Source organism: Penicillium paradoxum (genome assembly GCF_028828445.1).
Source record: "Penicillium paradoxum strain IBT 22861 chromosome Unknown utg000005l_segment0_segment0, whole genome shotgun sequence".
Lineage (NCBI taxonomy): Eukaryota > Fungi > Ascomycota > Eurotiomycetes > Eurotiales > Aspergillaceae > Penicillium > Penicillium paradoxum.
This window is the reverse complement of record NW_026643183.1, coordinates 640,411-662,936: the sequence shown is the minus strand read 5'-3', so window position 1 is coordinate 662,936 and position 22,526 is coordinate 640,411. Positions and strand designations below refer to the sequence as shown.

The following is a 22,526-nucleotide window of genomic DNA, read 5'->3' as shown; positions in this document are numbered from 1 at the left end:
ACGTCACTGGAATCAACAATGGCGATCCACTCCGAGAAGCCCGGTATGAGGGACCCTGTGCTGGCTGCAGAAGCAGCCCACGCCCAAGCTGTGGTAAATGCTGCCACTGAAAAATTGGAGGATGATCAGCTGGAGGACGCCTCGCCGTCGCCCTCGGCTCCGGGTCAAGTGGAGCTCACTGAGGACATGTGCTACGATCAACTGGGATACTCGTTCAGTGAAACCAAGAAGTGGACCATCATCACCGTCATCTTTCTTGTGCAAACCTCTATGAACTTCAACACATCGTTGTATTCGAACGCAGCCTCTGGAATCTCGGAGGAGTTTAATGTTTCCATGCAAGCTGCGCGGTGTGGTGCGATGATCTTCTTGGTTCTTTACGCCTTTGGTTGTGAACTTTGGGCACCATGGAGTGAGGAGCTGGGTCGCAAACCCATTCTCCAGGCATCTCTGTTCCTCGTCAATATCTGGCAGCTTCCTGTGGCTCTGGCACCCAACTTCGCCTCCATCATGGTCGGTCGTGCCCTCGGTGGTCTCTCATCCGCGGGTGGCTCGGTTACCCTGGGAATGATTGCCGATTTGTGGGAGCCCGATTCCCAACAATACGCCGTGGCCGCCGTCGTGTTCTCGTCTGTTGGCGGCTCCGTGCTTGGTCCGGTGGTTGGTGGCTTCGTCGAAGCTTTCCTGCCGTGGCGATGGAACATCTGGATCCAGTTGATCTTCGGTGGTTTCGTGCAAATTGCCCATTTCCTCTTCGTCCCAGAAACCAGAACAACCGTGATGATGGACAAAATTGCGAAAAAGATGCGCCAGTCCGGCGAGAACCCTCATATCTACGGTCCCACTGAGGGCATATCTTTCCGCCAGCGTTTCCCTCCTCGTGAGCTCATGGCTACTTGGATCCGCCCTTTCAAGATGTTCCTGACTGAGCCCATTGTATTGGTACTGTCGTTGTTGAGTGGTTTCAGCGACGCCCTCATTTTCATGTTCATCCAGTCGCTTTCCCTTGTGTACGGCCAATGGGGCTTCAATACATGGCAAAAGGGTCTGGCTTTCATTCCAATCGTCGTCGGATACTTCATCGCTTGGTTCTCCTTCTTCCCGGTCATCAAACGCAATATCAGAGAGCGACGCGAAAATCCAGAAAGCGAACGGGCTCAGTACGAGTCGCGCTTGTGGTGGTTGCTGTATACTGCTCCCTGCCTACCCATTGGCCTGATCGGATTCGCCTGGACCAGCTTGCCTCAATGTCACTGGATTGGATCTATGATCTTTTCCGCTATCATCGGCATTGCGAATTACGCAATTTACATGGCCACTATCGACTATATGATTTGCGCCTACGGACCATACTCTGCTTCTGCAACTGGCGGTAACGGATGGTCTCGAGACTTCCTTGCTGGTGTGCTTACCATTCCCGCTACGCCATTCTACACAAGTAAGTAGTCCTGTTGACCTCAGGAATCATATCTTATTTTTGCAACCTCACACTGACAATGTTTGACAGATATCGGTGGCAAGTACCATCTTGAAAATGCCTCAACTATCCTCTGTAAGTCCACTCTGTCTTCGACTTATTCTCCAAGATTTCTAATATTCTTCCAGTCTGCATCTCGGTACCACTTGTTGTTGCGGTCTATATCATCTACTGGAAGGGTCCGGCACTACGCAAGCGTTCTCCATTCGCGCAGCAGCTTGAGGATGCCCGAAACCAAATACAGTCGGAGAGCCGACGAGGATCAAAGATTCCCCAGGCATCTCGCGCGAACTCATATGCACGCTCTCAACAGGACCTCCGCATCCGCCCAGGATTCGGCAGTCGAGGCAACTCACGAGTCAACTCTCAAGTCAACTCGCGCCGCAACAGCATCAATGTCAATGCTTGATCGTTCTCCGATCTTTGCTGTGGATACTCAACTTCATTGGGGACAGCCATCGGGCTGGAATCGCTGTATGAATTCATGAGCACTTTCACATTTCTTCCCTCTGCATGTTTTCAATCGCACGAGCCCTGCGCTGTGCGTAGCTCACTTTAATTATAGCTCCCAATGCTCGGTGGATATCCCACCTCCGGGCTGTGGCTTTTTGTCCCTGCGCGCTCTCAATACAAGGGGGGATTTGGATTGCGATGGAAAAGGAGGCCTATACACTAATTCTCTTTTTTATCGCGCTTGCTTTAACTTGAAAGACGAGATCTATGATCTGAGGGGGGTTATGTATGCTAAGCGTTGTCGCGACTCAGCGATACCAGCTATGAATGATACCATTATTATTGGCTAGTCACATTGCTCCATGGCTGTTATTATGGCGAGTCTACAGTAGAGTCAAAATGACAGGGGTTTGGTTATTATTTTCCTAGACAAGCAATGATCTACCGTTGAGAATGGGGAGGCATCTCCAGAGCACGAGGTCTGTGGCGATCTCGAGCTCTATGCTGGGTATGCAGTAGTATGCAGTAGCACGCTAGTACGACACCGGGTCTTTGATGGGACCCGACCCCCAGAACAAGCTCGAGACGATGTGGTATTCTTCGGAGAATCTGGGGTTGTCCCCGGCCGCTTCCGGTCCGTATAAAGCATGGAGTCAATGTGATGAAGGGTCAATGATTTGACTACCCGGTCAGGAAACGCTACTCCCTTTTAGACTGCTAGGCCTCGAGCTTGGGTCGCATCGATGGCTTGTGGCTCGGGGCGTCTGTCTCGGAAGTAACCCAGACACTGTGAACTAGGGTCAAATGTTAATTCTAGTTTAATATCACCTCACCCGGATTGGATCTGCAATATTCTCATGCTCCATGTGCATATGTACCATGTAGGCCCTGCAGGCTCATAGGAGTCTTGGTACATGCAAGCATACACTCTGTGGTGCGGACGAGGTCCCTGCGAATGCCTCCGCTCAGTAATATATCCCAGGCGGATTCTGTTGGAAACTACCTGGAATTCCCCGGTATGATCAAGACTCCATGGATATCCATTTCCATTGTGGGTTTCGGGCAATCTATATCAGATGGCCATCTCAGGCCAAGTGGATGGATTCAGGATTCAACGCCCCGCTTGAATCTGGGATTTCCAATCGATTGCGATTTAGTCCGATCGGTTCATCAATCAGAAACCAACGCTATATGAATGTTGTAGGGGTAGAGGAAGAGAATAAGAAGCAATTTAAGACCAGACCGATAAGACCCTTGGCCCGTGCGCCCTCAGGAACAAAAACACCGCTTTCTCTTCCTTCCAACTCCTCGGACCAATAGAAAATGAACAGCTTGACTCCTATGCGTCTCTGTGTGAGACGCATCTCTAGCGTCCAACCTCGCCCAGGACTATCCACGCGTCTACATTCACCTGTATTCCCCCTCGGACGCTTCCCGAGAATGGCATCCACCGCGTTTCAGTTCGCCGAGGGCGAGGATGCGCAGCAGCTGGCTCGCGACGCCGAGAGTCTACTGCAGCAGGGTTGGTCGCAGGATGGAGATGGGATGGGGGTCACCAAGACATTCCACTTTAAGAGTTATTTTAAGGCCGTTGTGAGTGATTTTCTGGTCATCTCTGGAATGGGGCTGCATCTGCCTATACCGCAATTGGCCAAGCTGACAATCTATTAAAGGCGTTTGTTAATATGGTGGCGGCCGAGAGCGCGTCCAAGAAACATCATCCCACTATGACGGTGGTAAGTTCCAAATTAGCAAATCGAATCTCGGTGCCTGGACCCAAGAAAAAAAGGAAATTAAGGCTAACGCGATGTAGCGGATTGGCTCCGTCGACGTGCACTGGACGACCCATCGTCCACGGGGGTTCACACAAAAAGATGTTGCGATGGCGCAGCATTGTGACCAGGGCGCTGGCCTGATGGGTGCGGTTGATCCTGGTCAGGGATTGAAATGTGGTCCGGTCTAATGCTCTGATGTATCGTTGGATCTCCCCGGGCCTCTCGAATTTGGGGCGAAAGGTGGAGTTTTTCTTCTATTTTCACCGGGCTAATAATGCCTGGGGGACTACGGAGTACTCCGTATTCGCCTTAATTTTGGTCATATTCTCTGTCACAAATTGTGTCTTATCCCCGGTCTGGCCCCCCCGTGGACGCACACTATCACCAGTAGATCCCCCCACCGGCAGTTGCGACTAGTCTCAATGCAAATTTCCCCTTGAAATCCTGGCAGGGTCTTTTTTTTTTTCGGATGAACGTCTTCACACGGTAAAAGAGTCCTTTCTCGCTTCCGTGAAATTGAGAAATTGAGAGACTGAGAAATTGATTTGACCTGCGATGACGTCGGAAAAGTCGTTGCCCACGTCCGCCTGTCATTCCGACGATCATTGCCCTTTGTAATCAAACCTTGTCGCTCCTTTTTCTGCTTTGTTTTGCCCTGACAGCTCTCCGTGAGCGCATACGCTCCTTGCGACAATGGATCCAGATGCCCAGGCATCAATTGGCGAGCGCAGAGGGCATCGACTGGCGCCGTTGCAGACGAACTTCAGTCGACCAGATGCCCCATCCAAATCCCGTTTACAACGCCCCCGGCCAACTGAGTACCCCAGTACCAATGGCTCAGAAGGTCCGGTTCCGCTTCAACCGGTTAAACGCCAATCGTCCAAAACAACTCTGCGCAACCTTTTCCATCGCGACAAGGCGTCGCGCGCGGCTCCCGAGCCCAAGTTGGAGGAGATTGTAGAAGCACAGCCGTCGGAGCCTCAAACAGCCATTCTTTCCGGAGCCCCTATGTCACCTTCGCTCATGAGCCCGAGCACAATAGATACAAATGCCACCATTACCTCCCCAACGGAGCAACGATCTCGAACCTCAAAGGTCCCCCGCCCAAAACCGGATCCCAACTCAGCGTCCCAGGAACAGTATGGATGGAAGCCTCCCCCATTGTTCCAGGCCTATCCTCAATCCACCAAGCATGAATGTCTGACGGCACCTAATATCTCACCTAATTACATCTTACACCTCCATGCTACGACTGCAAGAAGCTCTACCGACGAGAATCACATCAACCCCCTGGAGCAGAATGACGCAGCGGATGCCGCTCGCAGGAAGAAGGAACAAAAACAAAAGAAGCATCTTCGGACACTTTCGGGCACCATCAACAAGGTAGAATGGACGCAGAAAATATATGTCCTCACAACGGCTGGCTACATCCTTCAATATACAGGCGAGGGAAAGCATGACCGTCTTCCGGAGAGGATGTTGCTGCTAGGTCCTAATTCTGTTGCGTTTGCGAGTGACGCGATTCCTGGGAGACATTGGGTGGTCCAGGTCTCTTCCAATCCGACGGCTGATGATTCCATCGTGCCAGAGGCCCCCAAGCCTCGGTTCTCGCGTTTTGGCTTCCACAAGTCTAATCCCCGGCGGTTTTCGCGGAATTTCCTTCTCGTATTTGATAACCCCGAGGCTATGATAGCTTGGTTAGCGGCGATTAGAACGGAGATCGAGAAACGAGGGGGACGCAAGATCACGGAAGAGAAGCACTCGGATGACGATGACACAATGCCTCAGTTGCGGAATAAATCGAGCGTTCGACAGATGGTGAAGAAAGATCCCCATCGCATCTCCAGCCTATTCCTTCAGCCCCAAACCCTCCAATCACCTACCGAGGAGGAGGATGGTCAGTCTGTCAGTGCTACGACATGGCAATCTCGTCGCAGCTCATATGTGTCGGTCAATCGTCGCTCGATAATTGAATCTCGGTCCGGATCGGTGTCAACTAGTCGGACTGAGGCCACAAATCCTACCAATGGTTCTGACATGCGCTCCTCGTCGTTCACCTCCTCGAATATTCCCAACTCTCCGCCCTTGGGGAACGGTGTGTTCAGATCTGAAGAACCTCTGCCAGAAGAGCTCGACCGAATCCACACGCGCAACCTGCCCGCCTCTAGCCATGGGAAACGGCAGTCATTGTATACGTCCTCGCCACCTCAGCCTCCCCCCATCGCTGATTTCACCGAGGATCAACAACCAACTCATCCACCGGCCAATGTTCCCGAGGCTATCATCCGTTGTGCTTCACCCCCGGCACCAAATTTTAGTGTTCCCTCGTTTAGTAAGAAATTTGTCCCGAGATCTGGACCGATCCCTATCTCTCACGTTTCTCCTCCTTCATCAACCAATGCGTTTGCACGTCGGGAGACCGACCCAAACATGGCGAACTTTGCATCTCCTCCGCACTCTCCGACATTCAGCGCCAGCAGCTCGCGCTATGGAGATTCATCAGAACCCAAACGCGTACTGCGGGCGACAAATTCCGAGGATGTTCTGACCAAGACCGTTCGTTCAGCCCAGACCACCCAAAAGTTCTCCCGTGTGCCCACAACAGCACCTCCTACGAGACCTTTACCCGATCCCAGGGCTTCTTCCCGCCCTCTTAGCCAGCTTGCTCGTTCCGGCACATGTCCCAAAACCAGCTGCGGCATTCCAGCCCCGATCGTTCCTCTGTCACCAGACCCAACACTGCACCACAGAGTCTCTGCTGTGGACCCCGACAATCAAGGTCCTTCGAATGGGCTGCGTCGCAAAAGCATGCCGGGCCTTGGTTTAACAATTGGGCCTCCATCTGCTCCACCTCCTCAATGTCCACTCCCTAAACTTCCCTCTTCCATCCCTGCTTTCCCCCTTCCTAGCGCCCACATCATAACTCCTACCACGACGACCACGACCACTCCGCAGACGCTATCTCCCTGGTCTTCGACGTCCCCAACGCAACGCTTTTACGGATCCCAGCCAGTACGGGATCACGTAGGCGATCTACCGAGGAGCAGTATCGATGCTCCAATCGATGTACCACCAAATGCTCACCATTCAAAACTGGTCAATGGTTCCCTTGTCTAAATGACCCTCTCTGTGACTCAACATCACATACATGACCTTGCCCTCACCTGATATCAATACCCCTCACGCCCCTTGACTTTCCCTTCATGCTACGATCCTATCTTCCATGAAAATACCCTGAGATACATTCCGTATACCATTTCCTTTACCATTTTGCATCTGGCATTTGAGGCCTCGGCATCCAATACCCTGTGCATTTATTGCATATCCGAGGGTCTGTCATATTCATTCTCTTATTGCACACAAATGGCAACATCCACCTTTCTGTGCAGAACTTTCATCTGTCTATACTACCCCATTACCTCCCTTCGTCTCGCATATCACGTTCGGGCATTTGTTCTTGTATATACCCCGTTTTTTTTATTATATTTTCCCTTTTGCATCGGAACCTCTGTGCTCCCTAATCTCTTCTCAATTCTGTCTTTTCTATCTATTTTCTGTCACTTGCTCCAGTCGTGGGGAATTTCTAGGGTCCAGCGTGGATTTGCATTGGGCATATAAAATAGAGCTGCACCCGGTTCATCATCGGATTTTCTTTATGTCTACTATCTACATCATTCAACAGAACAAGTCTACATCAATTCCATGCTGTATACTGTAGTGCAAACAGAGACGGCTAGTTTTTGGCTATGGTAGTGACTACATACAGCCCTGAGACCCAGGGAAAGAAAGGCTTTGCGATGATATCGATTCATAGGAGTAAGATCCAAAACGCCGGAATGGATAAGAGAAATCTTAAGGGGCGGAAATATCCCATGCAAGGCACCTAAGTAAATCAGAAAAGAAAAGAAAAGGCACCAGCCGCAGACTATTTGTCATCTGTCAGCTTTGGATATCATTCAGAACATAGTAACACTACTCGGCCTCCTCTTCCACGCGTGCGCTCAGATCTCTTCGCACTGCGACGGCGGATGGGGTTGAGGTAGGCTCGGCAGAGGAGGTGGTTGCCGAGGGAGCTTCTGCTGAAGCGGCGGAGGGGCGGGCTGGGGTCACTGGAGCGGGAGCAGAGGCCGTGGCCTTGGATTTGCGGGACTTTTTGCTCTTCTTGGTCTATAGAATTGGAGTTAGTTTAGCCCTAGCCTGAAACAGAGAGGAGAGAGGAGAGAGGAGCATACCTCTTGCCAGCCCCACAGAGGCTTGAAGCTGTCAAAGAATCCAACATCCTCGAAAAGATTGGGGAATAACCAAAGACCCGGGGCAACAGTGAAGACAGTAACGCAGAACAGAATCAAACGGAAGATAGCCATGGCGAAGAAGAGACCGAGCAGTCCCATCATGCCAACACTCAGGTACCACACTCCCTGGCGCATAAACATAGGCCACAACGGGAACAGAACGACCGCAAAAATACCCGCAACCACAGCAGCGGCCATGGCCTTTTGCTTCCACTGAGGGCCGTCGTACAGCCACACATAATGCATCATGGGATCGGTCTCCTGGTGCTGCTCGATCTTCACGGTCCACAGACCCTTGGTGCGGTTCTTAGGTTTGGCATGGTTGTGGCCTTCGTGAGGGTCGACCTTGCTCACTCGGAGAGCCAAAAGAGAAAGGGGAAGAAGCTTGAACACATTCTCGGCGGAGGCGCGGTCGGTCACTGGGGGAGGAGGGAGTTCTTCTTTGAGGCGGCTTTGACGTAGGCGGGGGATTCAATGGCTCGGATTGCGCGCTTGACTAAATTGAAAGAAAACATGTTAGATTTGCCTGTTCCATGAGATACTTGGGGTGTAATCGCTGGCTTACCCTTGAACATGTCCTTGCGCTGTCCGTCCATGATACATGTGCGTGGTTTAAGGTTCTGCGACCGCAAGAAATTGGCCACTGCCAATGCCTTTGGGTCCGGGGGTTATTAGGGTTCACAGGAACCTGTTGTGTGGTTTGGTGTTGGTGTTGGTGCTGATGGGGTGCGGGTGACGGAGCCTGTTGTTGTCCCTCTGGCGTAGCTTGACCCTGTTGTTCAGCCTGGGGCTGCTGCTGTTGTTGCTGCTGCTGCTGTTGCTGTTGTTGCTGGTGGGCTTGCATTGCTCGCATCCGCAACTGCGCGACATATTGCTCAGTAGTCAGGCCAAGTTTGGCAGCATCAGCGGTGAGTTGTTCACGCTGCTGTGCGGCGAACTGTTGGGGGGTCAACCCTCGTTTGGCGGCTTCGGCGACGAACTGCTGTTGCATGGCCGCCATCTGCTGAGGGCTGGGCTGGCCGGGCGCGGCCATTTTGAAATAGAAATTGGATAGAACAACTAAAACAGAAGAGAAAAGGAAGCGAAAGGCACAAGCTGGGGAGGAGCTGTGTGAGTGAGAGAAAGAGAAGTGGCCAGATTGACTCAGCTGATTTGTCCGCCCTACCGACTTCCCCGGCCAAGCGGTTCACTCTGCCCTTCGCATCATATGCATGCTCATCGCGTTTCTATGTAAACCCCATAATGCGCCTTACAGTTATTTCTATGTCTAAGCTCAATGTCTACCCAATATGACTCTGCGGCCACCCTGTTAAACGCGACCTGGGTGGCTGTGCTTTTGGTGAGTGTTTTCGCAGTTAATGTCCCCCGCGCGTGCTAATTGAGATTGATATAGAGTGAACGAGACGTCGCCGGTCAAATTCCACTTAATTTTGTAACAAATCCCTCCGTGTCTCTATCAGCTGCCTGCTTCGGAAATCGGATCTATGACCGAGTGTCCGCTGCGAAATGCTTTTCCAACCTCCTAGCAATCGGGTACAGACGGCTGGTTGTCGATCTATATTGGTCGGTTGATCGTAGGGCCTGGTCTTTCTGCCCGGTGTCTGTTCCGGTTGATCCTGATGTGACCATCTCCTCGGAGACCTCTACTGAGAACAAGGCTTCGCAAACCTCAACGATTACAGCGAAACCCACAACCACTGGCGCTAGCGCAGACCCTGCATCTGTTACCAGCGCTAGCGATTCACATGGACACACCCTATATGAGCTGGGCTCCTATAGATGCACCGATGGCCTTGGTCCTGACACCTTGTCGGAAGTGCTTGTGGGTTATTTCCGGGACACAAACTCCCAGTTGACCGTGTATACGACCTATCTTGTCCTTAATCTTCATGTCGCCGCAAGCGAATCTACGCCAGATGAGCCCGCTTCTGCCATAAAAGGGACCCAAATGCCATCTGAAACAGAACGCGCTGGCTCAATTTTCGGAACGGCCCTAGCCGACTTTACCTACAGCCCTGCGCAGCTTGTTTCCGACCGAAGCAATCTGAATAGGTCATGGTATCAAGTCGAGCAGAGCTATATGCCTATCACAGAGTACTTTACCGTTCATGAAAATGAAGCAGGCGAACAGAGTACCCCAGATGGCTGGCCATCCTCAAAGTACATTCAACTTGCGAAACGTGATCGAGTGCTTGTCGAATATGGCTCTATCGATTCCCAACTGACGGGTTATGATTTTTCCACGGAAAAAAATATGGTTTTCCCTCCAGGGCATCTGGGTTCTAATCTGAAGCCCTTCACAACAACTAACGGCACTCTCACATCGGGTTGTCGATATGAGCCCAAGGCCACAGATGTATCTCAAACCAACTCATCATGGGCAATGTCGAATGTCATTCCTGTTCCTGATGGTCTGTTGACCGATGAAACTATGGCCTCTCTGTCCAATGTCCTCTCTGAAATAACAGCCTGTGGTCTTTCGCCAACACTCAACACCACCCTCTTCGGTCAGACTGCTGATGAGCACGTTGAGCACTATCGCAATTTCTCCCTCTCGGCTTCTTGGGCTTGGGCTATTGGTGAGCCACAAGACGCGGAGTATGCCGGCGGCGACGGTGATCCTAAGTATGACCGCTGTGCGATCATGGATCTAACGCTCGATGGCCACTGGCGGTCCACGAACTGCACCGACGAGCGCCGTGCCGCCTGTCGAATCGGCAATTCGCCATTCTCCTGGGTTCTATCTGACTCTCCTACATATTTCGGCAACGTCTCGGGGACCTGTCCACCTGGATCAAGTTTTGCAGTCCCGCGCACTGGTCTTGAAAATACGTACCTCTACAACCATCTTCTCTCTCTGCCGAAGACAACGATCGATCCTGGATCCACAAATCCTGTCCAGCGAGAGGTCTATTTGAAGTTCAATTCCATTGATGTTACTTCCTGCTGGGTATCTGGTGGCCATGAGGCAAAATGTCCCTATGCCTCTGACCCGCAGCAACTTGAGCGCAAAACTGTACTTGTTTCCGCGATCGCGGCTATCATTATTCTTATTATCACAGCCTTGACTTTCTTTGTCAAGTGTAATGCCAACCGCCGGAACTCTCGGCGCAGAAAGCGTGTCATTGAAGGATGGGAATATGAGGGTGTACCTTCATAAGTTCGTTTATACAGTTCAACCAGCACTCGGTGATATCTCTCCTGGCACGCCTGGAGGTGACTAGATACTAATAGGAGAATCTAGGAACTGAAACTTCCAGTGTGGATAACCAAATAACATGAAACAAGCCCAGGCGAGGACTGTTGCTATAACAATATAGAAAAAAAACAAATAACATAAAGCCCTAATACCCAAAATACCCAACAGGCTAAGTAGAAGACAAGTCAATCGACCAGATAAAAGACAAATCAAGCCAGCCACGCCATCCTGGCCGGTTCCAGGGTAGGTGTTTTGAACAAAGAACGACGAGCAACAAGATCTGTCGGAGGAAAAGCTCTCTCTTTTCCCTCAGAACCAAAGCCCTTCCTTTTTCTGTCTCCGCTCAGCCCAGACTGAATTCACTGCCCTTTGTCGCAATCTCAAGAACTGAGATGATCCATCTTGAATTTGCTCCCTCCATAGACATAGCTGTAGATTCGGCATCGGGTTCATTTCAGCAATGTGCATAGCTGCTCACTGCATCAATTCCGTGTCGATTTCCTGGAGTTATTGCTTGGAATAGCTTTTTTTCGCTATTCGCCATATGCTGTTGATGTTTGCATAGCTCTTTTTCACTCAGCGATTGGGTTCGAATTCTTCCTCTTGCTAGTGCCTTGGCCAAGACACTACATCCCTTCTTCCTTTATCCCTCTTCCCCATCAGGATGCTCGCGATCTTGGCAGCATTGGCACCTTTGTCGTTGGCTTGGGGCAGCAGGTGATTGCCCTGGGTGAGGCGAACAAGCTCTAGAGACAGCGATATGGGCAGCGGGAGGTAAGCCCAAGCCAGGGCCAGTCTGGACATTTGTCTGTTTAAACACGGCAGGATCTTATGGAACACACCCTGTTTAGTATAGGTATTGAAAACCTAAACTTCCCATAGGTGTCCTTCAAGTCACTCACCGGTCGTTCAAAACCACCACTTTCTCTTCTGCTCCTCGTCCTCTAACGCCCGGAGGTATTCATCGATCCGGACGCGTTGAGGATGGTTCAAGAGTGCTTGGCGGGCGTGGTGTCTATACACACACACATATCTCTCATTAGCACGAACTGGTTGAAGCGAACAAAGGTATGCTCAAGGGATAACTACTTGATTGCCCAAGCAATGAGACACACGATGATAGCCAGGGCAATGTTCCGCCTGTGACCACAAAAGCGGCAAGCCAGAGATGACTGGCATCCGATGGTATCGGGCATGGGTACCATTGTAACTCGTATGACATTCTGTACAGACCTACGCTGCTATGGGATGGAAGTCTGCTTGTATATCCACCTATCTGCAGGTAGAGGAAGGCACGATCACGGCTGTAAAGACCAATATTCCTTGGTTTGATATCTAGAGATTACTCGTGCTTCAGATTGGCAAATTCCTTGATTCCTGGCCGATTGTGCTGGTCTTCGAGTTTATGTATAGGTAGCATGCATTGAAGAAGATACATTCCAGCTGGAATCCTGGCAATACTCACTGTAGACCAAGAGATCAGTGAGAGACAATTGAAGCTGTTCTGATCAAACCGTCGAGTGGTGACAATGGACCCATGGATGAATCGAAGATACATGTATAGGCGAAGAGCTATATATACCTAATACCCATCTTATGAACATCGGGTGTCGCTGGGAGTTTGATCTCTCGCGTTCAACTGTGGCTGGTAGGGGATGAGTTGACGGGCGGCCTCGTTTCAATGTGATCGTTACAGTAGTACGATTTGTCTTGCTGTACTCAAGGGGATACATCCAGGATGGCGTAGAAGAGAGATTGTTTTTGTTCAGTTCGTAAGTCCATCTTGGTTCGGTTGTCGTTCCTGCCTTTGAAGTATACAGGGAGAGACTCTGGGCATCAATTGGGCTTGTTCCGGGCAGACGATAAAGGAGAAAGAAAGAAATCCTCTCAAGAATACCGAGCTTGAGGAAGAGACTCAGATATTCAACCCTTCTTTGGTGTTCTTGTAGAAGGAAAAAAGATTATCAGATTATTCATTCGAGGTTCAGAACTACATACATCACAGATAAATTCATAGTACATCAAAACAATTCCGATCACATATTTCCAAAAGAACCAACAGAAAGGGGATATAAGCAGTCCCAAATAGAAGCATTACGCTGCATGCCATTCATAAAAACAACCCATAAACTCCGCAGATAAAAGATCATGGATATCACATTCAAAGTCCAGCAAAGCGAGCCCATCCAGCTGCCCGAGAGGAGGAAGCGTTAGGAGTCTGTCCCTGGCTGATATTCTCCTGGGTGGGCTGCTCATCGAGGACGTTATCGCTGCGCCCTTCTTCGGCAATTTTACCACTCACATCGCGGCGGCGGCCAACGCCCAGACCGGCGATGTAGCTCCCATATGAGGACAAGGAGGCACCAACACCAGCTGCCACACCTGGACGGCCAGTGTCTGCGCCGGTGTTGCTCACGACACGACCCTTGCGATCACTTTCAGTCGCGCGAGGCGAAGCAGCCATCCTAGCTGAGAGGTTTCCATCTTCCTCATCGCTGTCATTTTTCTTAAGCGCCTCATATGCAGACATCTTGCTGCTGCGTTTCTTGATCAGCTTGGTGGGCTTGCGGGCCATTTGAACACTTGGCTCGCGGGTTGTGTCCAATCCAGGCTTGCCATCCACGTCTAGGTCGCCATAGAATCGGCTCTTCGGCGAACTAGGGATGGGGCTTTCGTGGGGCACTGAGATGGGCTGTGCATTCTCGTTGTAAGATAGATTTGGATTGTCACTTAAAGCAATACGTCGCACAGGATCGGTATTCTCGGGCTGCGCAGTCAGAATAGGTTGCGGAGTTGGTGGGTTGAGCATGAGCGGATTAAATGGAATCGAGTCATCATGCTCATCGTCCAAGTCGTTGTGCTCTGCTGGATCGGGAAAGATATCCATGCGCTGATCGCCCACATCTTGTTCACGATGATTGTCATCAAGGCCGTAGAATTCATGCATGGCAAGCGACGCATACTCTCCACGGACGTCCTCTGGAATGGCACTTCCGATGCTTGGCTCTGGCTTGGAACCGTAAGCAAACCAGTCTCGAATACCATTACCGGTGGATGTAGGAGTCTTGTTAGTTTGGCGGCTGTAAACAGAAGAGGACTGGCGGAGAGTATTCTCATTTGCATCTTGTTCATCCCCCGTTGGCGATAGAGACCGCTCAGAGTATGCCACCCAGTTACCAGACAAGGGGCTGACGGTATCTGATCGATCGGCAGTACGTGACGACAAATTCCGCGTGTGAGCAGTAGCATTGATGATCTCAGGAGCATGCGAGGCAACATTTCGATATTCCGGGACAAGTGTCTGTGATGTGATGTCATAGGGCTGACTCACGGGGTGTTGGAATAACATCTCGGGGCTGGAAGGCTCTGTCGGGGATTCCAAGTGCGATAGGCGGTGTTGATAGAAGGGTTGGGAATGTCGATGCTCATCGACCATGCCCATAGACCCACGATTGGAGTCACCACCAAGTGACTGTTCACGTGTATGCATGAATGGTACACTGCGAGGAGATCCGATGAGCGGGTCCTCGGCAGTGGAATTGAAAGTTGATTGACTAAGATGTTTTTCTTCCACTTCAGCTTCCTTGGGGCTCTTGCGCGGGCGTGCAGTTAGGTTGTCTTCAAGTGGATTCATATCAGGTGGCAGGCGAGAGATTTTCCGGAAGGTAATAGCAAGGAAAATCGATATCGCAAGAGACACGAGATGCATTGCGCCATTTGCGAGAGCCAAGATGAAGGTGCTTTCAGAAATCTTGATGATCATGTCGCTGTTGTTGAACAGAGTACTCCAGTTATATGCGTTGGAGTTCCATTCACCAAACGCCATGAACGCTGTAAACACATAAAATGCAATGAGTCCCAGATCCAGGATGGAAGCGAATAGTCCATAGCTGGCTTGAGAACCGGCGGGTCGCGCGAGAGCAGATCTAGAATTATGGTAGATTCCATAGATTGTATGGAGGATCGCGACTATGGGCTGCGATAGTGGTCAGCGGAAAACAGTTTTCATTGAGTGAACCCTACTCACGCCGGTGCGAATGATCCAGATGACAGTCGCTGCAGCTCCTTTGATAACGATAGAGCAAAATAGGGAACCAAGGGCTCCCAAAAGGGTAAGTACCCGAAGAGCTAGCTGCGTTGCCCGTGCATACTTGACTCGATTCTTTGTCTTGTGGCTCAACGGTGTAAATGAGCTGACCGTATTAAAAGAACCCCACTACATCCGCCATTAGCAGAAACCCCACACAAATTCCCGAAGAATTGCACATACTGTATCAGGGTGGCGATTGAGGTTCACCAATGGTCCTTTTTTCTTGGGCTTTTCTGCTGGACGACTCCAGCTCGCCTCTGTCACGGCTCTTGGGTTGAACCCGCGATCGGTGGGACCTTTGAAATTGTAGGCGGACGGGCGCTCATAGAGGAATGGAGGCGACGATCTCCCCATGGTAGCGACTGAAGGCCTCTCGTGGCATCCACGCGAAGCAAAGGAACAGGAATGTTGAGGAATCTGGAATGCGACTGTCAGCTACTGGGATGTGCTCAGATGGGCGCCTACAACCGCAAACATGTGATTGTCGCCCGGGGCAACCGATAACGTCACGTGCACTATCTCATTATCTCCGATGACCTGCACGGGTTCTCGGTCCGCATACACCATGCGCCTAGATCAAGCCTTTAGATGTGCTCAATGCACTGGGCGACTTACTCGCCGGCCTCCACTGCGACACCAGAGCTTTGCATCACAGTTCACGTCCAAGCGCTTCAACAGCCATGTCGCGCAAACTGATAGACCCGTTCGCGTGGCTATTGTCGGCTCCGGCCCGGCGGGATTCTATGCGGCCTATCGTCTTTTAGCCAAACAGCAAGACGCGATAGTTGATATGTACGAGAAATTGCCTGTGCCATTCGGCCTAGCTAGATATGGTGTTGCCCCAGACCACCCCGAAGTCAAGGTAAGTCATGGTATACTGCGATTCAGCCATGAGGCGACATCCAACATTGTGTGTAGCAATAAGCTCATGGTTATAATAATAGAACTGCGAGGATAAATTCACAGAAGTGGCCGAGTCCTCGCGTTTCAACTTCGTCGGTAATATCGATCTCGGACATGACCTGCCGCTCGCTGCCCTGAAGCCACATTATGATGCCATCTTATTCGCGTATGGTGCCACAAAAGATAAAGAGCTTGGAATTCCTGGGGAGAAAGCTTTGCATAGCGTGCATTCTGCGCGTGCCTTTGTGGGTTGGTATAATGGCCTACCTGAGCACCGAGATCTCGATCCCGACCTGAGCGGAGAGAGCGCCGTTATTGTCGGACAGGGAAACGTTGCACTCGATGTTGCCCGAATTCTTCTTTCGGATGTGAATACTCTTAAAAAAACAGATATCGCAGATTATGCTGTGGAAAAGCTCTCCACGAGTCGAATCAAGCGGGTGCGAGTTGTTGGACGCCGAGGACCTCTCCAGGTGAGCTATACAAGACTAGCTATCTATACACACGTTACTGACTACCTTAAACCAGGCCGCTTTCACCATCAAAGAACTTCGTGAAATGCTACAACTCCCAGGTGTATCCTTTGATCCTGTCCGAAAGGATATTCTCCCACCGGAAGAAGTGGTATCGGCGTTACCTCGGGCACAGAAGCGATTAATGCAACTCCTAGCTAAGGGATCAACCAATGATCCTCAAACGTCCCCTAAGTCCTGGTCTCTAGACTTCTTACTTGCGCCTGACTCACTACACTGGTCGCCAGAATACCCATACCATCTTTCTCATGTAAAGTTCTCGCGCAATGAGCTCGATCCATCCGACCCGCATAGCCCCAGCTCCAAAGTGTTTCCCAAGCACCTCTCGAGCGGGAAGCGTGCCCAGGTCAATCTGCCGGCCTGTGTCTTCTTCCGCAGCGTGGGCTACAAATCCCTTCCGCTTCCGGGGCTCGAAGATCTTGGCATCGACTTTGACGCACAGCGCGGTATTATTCCCAATGACGGATTCGGCCGTGTAACAAGTCTGTCAAACAAGGGCGAGCCTCAAAAATTACCGGATGGATCACTCATCTCCAATTTACCTGGCCTATACTGTGCTGGGTGGGTGAAGCGAGGCCCAACGGGTGTAATTGCCTCCACAATGACCGATGCATTCACCACCGCAGATACTATTATGCAAGACCTGGCAAAGCATGATGGTTCAAAGTCCTTGCTTCATGCACCCAATCATAGCAGCGGTCTAGGCTGGGAGGGGGTCAAGTCCGAGGCCCAGCGCCGTGGTTTACGCCCTACGTCCTGGCAAGATTGGCAACGAATTGATGCCGCAGAGCGAGAGCGAGGTCAACAAAAGGGCAAACCCCGGGATAAGCTTGGGCGTGTAGAAGAAATGTTGCAGGTGCTTGATTGATGCTTCTGTCTATATAAAAAAAAGACTATCTATGTGCATAATTGGACAAATCTCAAATAACAGAATGCTCCTTATGTCACTCCAATCCTCATTTTCATTCCCCGCATGATTCATCATTCTTATGCATAATTCTGCTCCTTTTTTCCTCTATCGTCATGCCCCCATGCAGATTATGTCTATCCCTTACATTCCGCACACGCTGTCATCGACTTGCACATAAGTGGCATCAATCCGACCGAGGCGTTCTGCCTGGCCATTGGTCAAGGCATTCATGGCTTGCAGTCCAATGTTGAAGCCACTTGGAGCGGAATCGATACCAATGACATTGATAGTCTTGTCGGTGTTGCCGAACGAATAGTGCAGCTCATAGCATTTGCCGCAGTTGGGGCTGTTTCCGTCCGCAATGGTTGGCGCACCGCCAATATTAGGGAAGATTGGCAGTGATGCGAAATCGGTGAAGCCTCGAGGGAGGAGACCATAAGGTCCATCGGAACAAGTGACGGTGGCCAGAGAGGAGGTACCAACATCGTACGCGGCATCCCAGGACACGGATACTGTTTGTCCTGCGGCCTGAGCTGGAGCCGGAGCCGGAGCCGGAGTTGGAGTTGGAGTTGGAGTTGGGGCAGGAGCAGCAGCGACAAGGCTTGCCAGGAAGGCAGAAGCGAATGCGATGGTGGACTTCATTTTGGAGGGTTTGGAGGAGGTATGATTGAATGAGGTTGTGAGATAGACAGGTTGTTTTGATGGCTTGTTGTTTTCTTTCTGCTCCCGCTCAACGGGGTTTATATACTACATTGTCTCGATCTACCAGGCCTCCCATCCAAGATTGTTCTATTTTTCGACTCCGTATCCTCTTTGCTGGCAGCCTGCATGCGGTGCAGGTCTGAGATATTTCGGTAACACAGCCCAGATCGGATATAGCCTGATCTATGGCCCTTCATCAGCCGATACTCTCAGGGAATTCCGGCTCAGAAACCAAGTCAATAAGATCGAGGATCAATGTGGGGGGGTACTAAGAAGCATGCGGGCAGGCTGAGACATGGCGCATTTTCCGTGGTTATATTTGCATGCGATCTGCACGCCCAGGACTGCGAAGCCGATCCACACTCTGCTCACGCGAGACTCGGCGCTCGTTACCGTATTCTTCCTGCGGGCGACTGCATTCGAGGTTGCATCGCAGTACGAACGGAGATAGTCATAGCCCCATTTTAGTCTCATCGGAGATGGAGGCGGTCAATTTTATTGATATGCCGCTGACAAAAAAAGGCAACAGGAATAACCGATACGGCAAGGGATGAATTGAATATGAGGGCAATGACGCAAATAAGGAAAGAGAATCTAATTTGGATGGGTAGGTAAGGTACGTGGATGTGGACACGGAGCAAAAACAAAAGGACAAAAAGAAACGTCCCCGGGAAGGCTCGAACTTCCAACCTCCTGATTAACAGTCAGACGCGCTAACCAATTGCGCCACGGAGACGTGTTTGTTGAAGAGCTGTGTACTATTATAATACTTACACAAATACGTTGAATGGAATATTCCTTTATGCTTCCAGCCGGATATCAACACCAAGGTCGGACTGATATACTATATCTGGTTTAAATTCACTTTCTTCTGTGTAGATTTTGGATAGCATCATACTCGGAGCTCCACTAGCACGGGTTTTATAACAATCATAGATAAACACTGGGTGGTTTGTGGGCCGGTATATATATGTGTGGATTTAATATGCCCCTAGTACAATATGAAGCTGTTGCCGATCCGGGTATGCTATTTATTTCCCAGTGCAAGTTTGAATATGCACCACACGATTAAACTAATTTCAATCCCACCTTATAGATTTCGGTCCAGTACATACGTATATATGCTGGGCTGGGAGGCTACGCGCAGATACTACCTCGAGATTAAAGGGCGAGAAGGGAAGGATCTTGGCTGTCTCGAGTGTGTCTATATATTGTAGTGGGGATCTAGGTCCTGTTCTCACTACTGTCAGATCCCTATCCTGATATTTGCACATTTGCATTTTCGCTAGATAAGCATCATGAGGATATATATAGCAGGTAGATACAGATTGAACACACACACACCTACACCCCTCTGGTTTGACTCCATGGACTACCCTCCATACCCTACTATTCTTTACGGCAGTTGGTAAGTTGTTAGATGCTGTTGCTGAATCGACCCGTGTACCAGAGAGTGCACTGCCATCGAGCGTTCCCTTCTTCACCATCTATAAAGAAGAGAACAAGGGACTATGGCTACGCCAATCTGTGTAGCTCCAGGCTTTCCTTTTCGGTAGGTATCTTCATTGATATCATTTTCACGTAGCTGAAAGTTTGTAGAGAAGAAGCGCACCGAGTAAAATGTCTTACCTATAGAGTTGAACCATGTATCTGTGAAGATACACTCTCTGATTTTCCGCCGACTTATTCTGGATACATTCTCGGCCCCGTGCTCACTGGCCTCAAAATCCCGGCCTTTTCCAAATCCTCGATGAGATTGACCAGCATCAGATCACAGCCCCTGGCTGCGGTAAAACTCATCGTGACTGGCATAAACTCCGTCTTCAGAGAGACAGTAGAGTTATAGGGAATCTCCCCCACAGGAACTACCAGATCCGGAGTGTCGGCCATGTTGGAAATGCGAGGATCACCAAATCCCATCGGAGGGTCAGAAGGGCCACTGCCAACGTTAGCAGTCCGGCATGTCATTCGTTTGGCGTGATGGACTCACCTCGAATAGACATTCCGATACTGAGTCTCACCAATGCTATAAGGATAAATATATATACCCTCAGAGCAAGTCTTGCTGTCTGATTTTCCGTATCCATTTGTTGCCCACCAGTCCTTGAAGATCGTTTTGTTCTTGAAGGATTCGTCATATCCGGCATTGCCACCATTCTTTTGACCCCAAGCCCATCTTGCTAATGGACCCGGGTTCACAAATGGTCGGCGACCGTCATGCTGGGCTGCATAGTCTGCGTAGAACGGCAATGCCAAGGAGCGATATTGGTCGACGGATACTAACAAAGCATATGTCTATCGACGATCAGCGTCTGAAGATACGTTTCAGGTATGTGAGAGCTCACTTTTTTTAGTAAGCCGTCTAAAGTTGAGGGTGTTCCCGGAGGGCGACTTTTCTCCCATTGCGAAGCAATGTCAACATACTCCCTCTTCGTGCCAAGAAAGTCTTCCACTTTCACAACTAGTTCCTCGAAAAGCATACCGGCTGTTGTGTTAGTGTAAGGAAAAGAAGAGTTCTGGTAGAATAACCTCTTTGGGTATTCTGTATAGTCTGTAAAGTTCTGATACCAGGCATGCATGACCTTCGACCAGGTGGCGGCATTGCGAGCAAAAACGCCGGCAGTGTCAAGTGCATAACAAAGTGGTAGAACATCGTCAAGAGATACAGCTCCGGTAGATGGGCGGTTGGCAAAGATTCCCTGCATTCCGCCTGGATTGCGCATCGAGCCACCGGTGTCGCTGCCTATGGCAATATCTAACCAGTCATAGGAGGCAATACCGGCAGCAGATCCTGACGACGAACCGCTGGGGGCTTGGTAGCCATCACCCTGAAGTGGGTATTAGTGAAGTTCTTTAGAAACGGATGGGACGACCTACTCGGGGGTTGAAAGGACAGTGGAAATCAACCCAATCGGCTGTGGGATTATCACCGTTCGCAAATTGAACGGTGCCCATTTTACCCACGACAATGGCCCCTGCATCTATGAGTCTTTGAAGTGCAGGGCCGGTTGTATTTCGCGGAGGATATAAATCGTAGAAAGCCCGATTGCCCCCGCTGGTCCGCAGTCCCTTTATGTGGAAGATATCTTTCACGCCCAGACGCAACTTGATATTTTAGTTAGATATTGAATTAGATCACCGTGATTTATTTTTCCGGACCTACCCCGGCCAGTGGTTTTGTTGAAGTTGGTGTATAATACAGCCTTGATGGTACAGCGATACTCTTCGTCATTGCACCCTGGAGCCGATCAGCAGAGGTCTCTTGAGACATATCACAATTTTACTCACCGATGTGATTGCAGGCAGAGGCTTGAACCCGCCGGCCCCGTCGATAAGGGTACCCTCAGTAAATGCTAGCTGATGATCGGAATAGAGACGAAAGGCTTGATAGATCTCTCCAGTCCGCGGTGAATAAAAGTATGGTCCCTTTGGTAGATCATTGAGCAGCCTGGCGGGTACGATCTGCGGCGTAGATTGATAGTTTGCAGAGGCTATAATCCGATTATGACCTATTTCCTGGAGAACTTCATGAACAGAAGCGTCCGTTTGGCCTTGGCTATCTCCGTCGTATACCAAGAAAACCACTGCTGCGAGGTCAATTAAAGACTTTTTGCAAGTAGAGAGATCTGCCCACTCTTCAGAAATTCAAGCTGAAAGACATCATCAGTGACGGAATAATTCGAAATGATTTCTTTGATACTAGTCGTAGTGAGCAGAGCTTCCTCTGTCCGAATGAGCGTCATGGGGACGGTTTCGTCCAAATGAGTCGTATCAAGATCCGAGAATGATATCCTCGATACCGCATCGCCGGCATAGTAATTGGAGCCATTGATGATAAACAGCCTACCGTTGTCGATGGTTGAAGCGCCAGAAATAGTCAGGATCAGGAAGACGAGAATTAGTGCACAAACGCGCCACAGGCGAAAACCAAAAATGAGAACCATGATGTACTCTCATCTGGTTGTTTTGTTTGAGACTGGATGTGCTCGGGTTTAAATAAATTCGTCCGAATCACACCTCTAACCTCCAACTTCCAGATATAACGGTGGAGTTTGAACCCCTCTTTTGGGGGCCGGGGCGGGTTGTCACATATCACAGATCTGTTCTCTCACTCGAATTGGCTGGGTTTCTCCTGAAAATTATCGAGTAATAATTTAGCGGAAGAAGGAGGGGGACGGCTCGGGCTACGTGC

The 22,526-nt window shown here is 50.3% G+C and overlaps 9 protein-coding genes across 9 annotated transcripts; 5 read left to right on the top strand and 4 right to left on the bottom strand.

Moving 5' to 3' along the window:
• Positions 1-18: 18 nt before the first annotated feature.
• On the top strand, positions 19-1,886 carry N7457_005290 (uncharacterized protein; the record flags this gene model as incomplete). The annotated part of the gene is made up of 3 exons (XM_057176335.1): positions 19-1,438; positions 1,508-1,552; positions 1,606-1,886. The coding sequence occupies 3 exons, from the start codon at positions 19-21 to the stop codon at positions 1,884-1,886; spliced, it is 1,746 nt and encodes a 581-aa protein (XP_057030637.1).
• Positions 1,887-3,253: 1,367 nt separating this feature from the next.
• Positions 3,254-3,893, top strand: N7457_005289 (4a-hydroxytetrahydrobiopterin dehydratase; the record flags this gene model as incomplete). The annotated part of the gene is made up of 3 exons (XM_057176334.1): positions 3,254-3,523; positions 3,604-3,666; positions 3,744-3,893. 3 exons carry the CDS (start codon positions 3,254-3,256, stop codon positions 3,891-3,893), a joined length of 483 nt encoding a protein of 160 aa, XP_057030636.1.
• A 505-nt stretch (positions 3,894-4,398) lies between these two features.
• Positions 4,399-6,822, top strand: N7457_005288 (peptidase family M20/M25/M40 protein; the record flags this gene model as incomplete). Its single annotated transcript, XM_057176333.1, has 1 exon — positions 4,399-6,822. One exon carries the CDS (start codon positions 4,399-4,401, stop codon positions 6,820-6,822), a length of 2,424 nt encoding a protein of 807 aa, XP_057030635.1.
• Positions 6,823-7,677: 855 nt separating this feature from the next.
• N7457_005287 (Sec62 family protein translocation protein) lies at positions 7,678-9,030 on the bottom strand (the record flags this gene model as incomplete). The annotated part of the gene is made up of 4 exons (XM_057176332.1): positions 7,678-7,872; positions 7,938-8,416; positions 8,563-8,617; positions 8,686-9,030. The coding sequence occupies 4 exons, from the start codon at positions 9,028-9,030 to the stop codon at positions 7,678-7,680; spliced, it is 1,074 nt and encodes a 357-aa protein (XP_057030634.1).
• A 243-nt stretch (positions 9,031-9,273) lies between these two features.
• On the top strand, positions 9,274-11,157 carry N7457_005286 (Lectin C-type domain protein; the record flags this gene model as incomplete). The annotated part of the gene is made up of 2 exons (XM_057176331.1): positions 9,274-9,336; positions 9,391-11,157. The coding sequence occupies 2 exons, from the start codon at positions 9,274-9,276 to the stop codon at positions 11,155-11,157; spliced, it is 1,830 nt and encodes a 609-aa protein (XP_057030633.1).
• Positions 11,158-13,357: 2,200 nt separating this feature from the next.
• On the bottom strand, positions 13,358-15,640 carry N7457_005285 (uncharacterized protein; the record flags this gene model as incomplete). The annotated part of the gene is made up of 3 exons (XM_057176330.1): positions 13,358-15,172; positions 15,224-15,412; positions 15,467-15,640. The coding sequence occupies 3 exons, from the start codon at positions 15,638-15,640 to the stop codon at positions 13,358-13,360; spliced, it is 2,178 nt and encodes a 725-aa protein (XP_057030632.1).
• A 211-nt stretch (positions 15,641-15,851) lies between these two features.
• N7457_005284 (NADPH-adrenodoxin reductase) lies at positions 15,852-17,590 on the top strand (the record flags this gene model as incomplete). The annotated part of the gene is made up of 3 exons (XM_057176329.1): positions 15,852-16,148; positions 16,231-16,662; positions 16,718-17,590. 3 exons carry the CDS (start codon positions 15,852-15,854, stop codon positions 17,588-17,590), a joined length of 1,602 nt encoding a protein of 533 aa, XP_057030631.1.
• Positions 17,591-17,773: 183 nt separating this feature from the next.
• aspf13 (allergenic cerato-platanin Asp F13) lies at positions 17,774-18,274 on the bottom strand (the record flags this gene model as incomplete). Its single annotated transcript, XM_057176328.1, has 1 exon — positions 17,774-18,274. One exon carries the CDS (start codon positions 18,272-18,274, stop codon positions 17,774-17,776), a length of 501 nt encoding a protein of 166 aa, XP_057030630.1.
• Positions 18,275-20,017: 1,743 nt separating this feature from the next.
• N7457_005282 (uncharacterized protein) lies at positions 20,018-22,278 on the bottom strand (the record flags this gene model as incomplete). Its single annotated transcript, XM_057176327.1, has 7 exons — positions 20,018-20,273; positions 20,325-20,629; positions 20,680-21,162; positions 21,212-21,439; positions 21,498-21,572; positions 21,623-21,918; positions 21,969-22,278. The coding sequence occupies 7 exons, from the start codon at positions 22,276-22,278 to the stop codon at positions 20,018-20,020; spliced, it is 1,953 nt and encodes a 650-aa protein (XP_057030629.1).
• Positions 22,279-22,526: the final 248 nt, after the last annotated feature.